General features: G+C 40.1%; 1 protein-coding gene across 1 annotated transcript; it reads left to right on the top strand.

Moving 5' to 3' along the window:
* Nucleotides 1-305: 305 nt before the first annotated feature.
* Nucleotides 306-1,208, top strand: LOC143567527 (uncharacterized). The gene is made up of 3 exons (XM_077053927.1): nucleotides 306-554; nucleotides 651-947; nucleotides 1,050-1,208. Exons 1-3 carry the CDS (start codon nucleotides 306-308, stop codon nucleotides 1,206-1,208), a joined length of 705 nt encoding a protein of 234 aa, XP_076910042.1.
* Nucleotides 1,209-4,912: the final 3,704 nt, after the last annotated feature.

The following is a 4,912-nucleotide window of genomic DNA, read 5'->3' as shown; positions in this document are numbered from 1 at the left end:
AAAACAGGACCAGTCTTCATTTGTAGATACACCAAAAAAACACACTATCTTCTTCCTATTGCTGCAGCAATATTATTTCTGTTTACGTTTCAGGCAAGTGTCCGAGTCCGGCAGAGCACCGATTCTGTTTCGAACCGAAGTACCCTGGGAACAGACCGAGAATCTGTTTAAGGGAATTGTGTTAAACACAAGCCCGGTTTTAATACATTGTTTATTTTCGTTTTAATTTTCTGGAATTTATAATACAAGTTTTCCAACAAACTTAAACGGATTGCTTATTATTATTCTTGTATTTACGTTTCAGAATGGAATCCCAACCCATGAGCACTGCTTTTTCTGCCATCGTGGCTACCGCTGTTGCTGTCACAACCGGTTTGGTTGCTCCGCTGCCGAGTGCAGTCACGTCTCATGCTGAGAAACCGGAGAAGTTCACCGGTGTGAATTACAAACAGTGGCAACAAAATATGTTCTTTTATTTGACCACTTTGAACCTCGCGAGGTTCTTATCTGAAACCGTTCCTCATGTTGATGAAGGGGCAACGGATGCGCTATCGGTGAGCGCGGTTTAGGCATGGAATCATTCGGATTTCTTGTTCCGGAACTATGTCTTGAATGGCATGGTTGATGCACTTTATAATGTGTATTGTAAGGCCAAGACTGCCAAAGAATTATGGGAGTCATTGGACTGCAAATACAAAACCGAAGATGCCGGTACTAAGAAATTCGTGGTGGCTAAATTCTTGGACTTTAAAACGATAGACTCAAAAACTGTTATGAGTCAAGTCCAACATTTACAAGTTGTTCTTCATGATATTCATGCGGAAGGGATGTCTCTTAGTGAGACATTCCAAGTTTCTTGTATCATCGAAAAGCTACCACCAAGTTGGGTCGATTTCAAGAACTATCTCAAGCATAAGCGAAAGGAGATGACCATTGAAGATCTTGTTGTTCGTCTTCGTATTGAAGAAGACAATAAAATTTCTCTAAAAAGAATTGACAGTCCCAGAACAACAAAGGCAAATGTTGTTGAACATGGCCAATCTTTAAAGGGTAAAAATGGTGGAAAGAAAAATAATGGGAAAGGCTTCAACCTTGGTCCTAAGGGGGGAGTTGGGAAGAAAAAGAAGTTCCAAGGAACTTGCTACAATTGTGGAAAGCAAGGCCATAGGGCCAATGAGTGCAAGCTTCCGAAGAAAGAAAATGCTTGATAAGTTAACATTGTTCGTGAGGTTGAGAACCTTGTTGCGGTGGTCACGTACCTCTCGATTATGGTCACCGAAGTTAACTTGGTTGGGCAAAATAACAAAGATTGGTGGGTTGATACGGGGGCTACCCGTCATGTGTGTTTTGACAAAAGTCTCTTTAGCACTTTCAAAGAGGTGACTAATGGAGAAAAGGTGTTTATGGGAAACTCCGCTACGGCCGAAGTCAAAGGTGAGGGGAATGTGGTTTTGAAGATGACTTCGGGAAAGGAACTTACTTTGTCAAATATGTTGTATGTTCCCCAAAATTCGTAAGAATCTTGTGTCGGGGTGGCAGTTGAATAAGTTTGGGTTCAAAATGGTGATTGAGTGTGATAAGGTCGTGTTGATCAAAAGTGGTGTGTATGTTGGTAAGGGCTATGCCCTTAATGGTATGTTCAAGTTGAATGTAACCGTGTTTAACAATATGAATGAGAATACTACTAATTCTGCTTATATGCTTGAGTCTTCTAATGTTTGGCATGGTAGACTAGGTCATGTTAATTTTAATTCCATTCGACGTTTGATTAAACTTAAATGCATACCAACATTCGATATCGACTCAAATAATAAATGTGAAACTTGCGTCGAAGCAAAACAAACGAGATCGTCTTTCAAAAAGATTGAACGATTTACCGAACCCCTCGAGATGATTCACACCGATGTGTGTAATCTAAAAGCAATTCTTACTCGTGGTGGGAACAAGTACTTCATAACGTTCATTGATGATAGTACAAGATATTGCTATGTTTACTTACATATGAGTAAGGACGAGGCTATTGATTAGTTTATCTTATTTAAAGCCGAAGTTGAGAATCAACTAAATTGAAAAATTAAAAAAGTAAGGAGTGACCGAGGAGGTGAATATGTTTCACCTTTTATTGACTTCTGTGAAAAAGAAGGAATCATACATGAAGTCACGCCTCCTTACTCCCCTCAATCAAATGGCATAGCGGAATGTAAGAACCGAACCTTGAAAGAAATGATGAATGCCATGATGATAAGTTCTGGGGTAAGCCCGGACATGTGGGGGGGAAGCAATCTTATCGGCTAATTATGTCTTAAACATGATACCGAATAAGAAGAAAGATTTAACTCCATATGAGATATGGACGAGAATTAAACCACCATATAAATACTTGTTAGTGTGGGGGTGCCTAGCCAAGGTAGTGGTGACTCCACCAAACGCCTACTAATAGGACCCAAAACCGTGGATTGTGTATTTATAGGATATACCCTTCCCGGTGGTGCATATCGATTTCTTGTGCATGATTCCAAGAATCCCGGAATAAACAATGGCACTATAATAGAATCAAAGGATGCATCATGGTTTGAATATAAGTTCCCATGTTTGGATAAAATAAAACCAAGCTATTCTAGACCGGTTGAGGAAAGTATTCAAAACGAAATTACTGGAGATGAACCTCGTGAACAATCTGAGACAGAGGAGGTTGAAATCAGGAAAAGTACGGCAAAGGACTGAAAAATCCTTCGACCCTGATTTCCTCACCTACATGGAAGAAGAGGAACCTCAAACGTATCAACAAGCGGTGAATTCCGCTGAAGGACCTCAGTGGAGGGAGGCCATCAAATGTGAGATAGATTCTATCTTACAAAATCATACATGGGAACTAGTGAATCTTCCTCAAGGGTGTAAACCACTAGGATATCGATGGATCTTCAAGAAGAAGATGAAACCTGATGGCACCATCGATAAGTATAAGGCAAGGTTGGTGATCAAAGGATATAAACAACGAGAAGGTTTAGATTACTTTGATACATATTCTCCGGTTACGCGAATAACATCTATAAGGTTGGTGCTTGCCGTTGCCGCCATTAGAAACTTGGAAGTTCAAATGGATGTAAAATCGGCTTTCTTTAATGGAAATCTAGAGGAAGAGATTTACATGGAACAACCCGAAGGCTTCATAGCCGTTGGGCAAGAAAAGAAAGTATGTAAACTTGTGAAATCCTTGTATGGATTGAAACAAGCTCCTAAACAATGGCACCAAAAGTTTGATCATGTCATGCTTGATCTTGGGTTCAAAATTAATGAATGTGACAAATGTGTATACATGAAAGACACATCCGATGGATATGTCATTTTGTGTTTATACGTAGATGATATGCTCATTGCTGGAAGTGATGACAAAATCATAACGTCCACAAAGAACATGCTAAATGCAAGATTTGACATGAAGGACATGGGTTTTGCGGATGTGATTTTGGGAGTTAAAATCATACGAACCCAAGATGGACTTGATTTAAGTCAATCCCATTACGTGAGCAAAATTCTTGAGAAGTTTAATGCAAATGACTCTATTGTAGCTAGAACTCCAATTGACACGAGTCAACATCTAGCTAAGAATATAGGTGAACCCATGAACCAGTTGGAATACTCAAGAATTATTGGCAATTTGATGTATCTTATGAGTTGCACTAGACCCGACTTAGCATATGCTGTGAGCAAGCTAAGTAGATACACAAGCAACCCAAGTTCAAGTCATTGGAACTGTGTGAATCGGTTGCTTCGGTACCTAAGATACACTAGAGAATACGGGTTACATTATAACAGATATCCTGCAGTTGTCGAAGGACATTATGATGCAAATTGGATATCTAACACGAATGATTCCAGAGCAACAAGTGGGTATGTATTCACACTTGGAGGTGCTGCTATATCATGGAAATCGTCTAAACAAACGGTTATAGCTAGATCCGCGATGGAATCAGAATTCATCGCCCTAGATAAAGCGGGCGAAGAGGCAGAATGGTTACATCAATTTGTTGAGGATATACCAAGATGGCCTAAGCCGGCATCGGCCATCTGTATACATTGTGATAGCCAATTGGCAATTGGCAGAGCTCATAGCACAATGTATAATGGTAAGAATAGACATATTATACGTAGACATAATACGGTACGACAACTAATATCTACTGGAATTATCACTGTTGACTACGTGAAGTCAAAGGATAATATTGCGGATCCGCTAACAAAAGGCCTAAGTAGAGAGTTAGTTCAGAAGTCGTCCATGGGAATGGGACTGAAGCCCTTGAAAAATTAAAGTTCATGCGAAGGAAACCTAACTCAACAGACTGGAGATCTCAAGAGTTGAGTTCAATAGGAAAACCTACTTGTATGAATTAGTGTGGTCACTGTGGGGGGGGGGGGGGGTTAACCCTACAATTTTAAGAGGGAGTTTACCACGTAGCAAGGTAACCTTCCTAGTCCATTCCTAAAAGTGACAAGTGTGAGGCTAAGCATATGGCTTTTAATGATTCGACCAAGGTAGTCATACATGGGGAATCACCTATGTGAGAGAGAAGTGGGGTCGCTTCGAAGGGTGTTGTTGGGCACAATACTTAATAGCTCTTGCAGTACCAGGCGCATGTTCATGACCATAACGAACATAACTATGAGGACTTGACTTTTTCAGGGAGAGTCTTGTGTGAAGTATATTTTCGACTACACAAACGGCAGACGAGTTCAAAGACATCACTGTCTACTCAGAGCCAGTGGGCTATGTATGCTTCATAAGCAAAGATTCAAAGGATAACACCTACATATTGTATGCAAGATTCAACTGTTGAAATCTAATCGGAATAATGTTGTTGTTTCGACCTCCATTCATGTGGGGATTGTTGGAAGTTTTAAGTGTGAATGAAAG

Source organism: Bidens hawaiensis, unplaced genomic scaffold (assembly GCF_021521415.1).
Source record: "Bidens hawaiensis isolate Kalapana, Puna unplaced genomic scaffold, B.hawaiensis_p1.1 tig00023423_1, whole genome shotgun sequence".
NCBI lineage: Eukaryota > Viridiplantae > Streptophyta > Magnoliopsida > Asterales > Asteraceae > Bidens > Bidens hawaiensis.
This window is presented reverse-complemented; position numbering and strand designations above follow the sequence as displayed.

Bases quoted from the DNA above. Each gene is read 5' to 3' on its own strand.
- LOC143567527 (XM_077053927.1), top strand. From the start codon at position 306: ATGGAATCCCAACCCATGAGCACTGCTTTTTCTGCCATCGTGGCTACC. The intron at 555-650 runs GTGAGCGCGGTT...GTGTATTGTAAG, and splicing joins GGGCAACGGATGCGCTATCG to GCCAAGACTGCCAAAGAATT. The intron at 948-1,049 runs GTTCGTCTTCGT...CAATCTTTAAAG, and splicing joins TGACCATTGAAGATCTTGTT to GGTAAAAATGGTGGAAAGAA.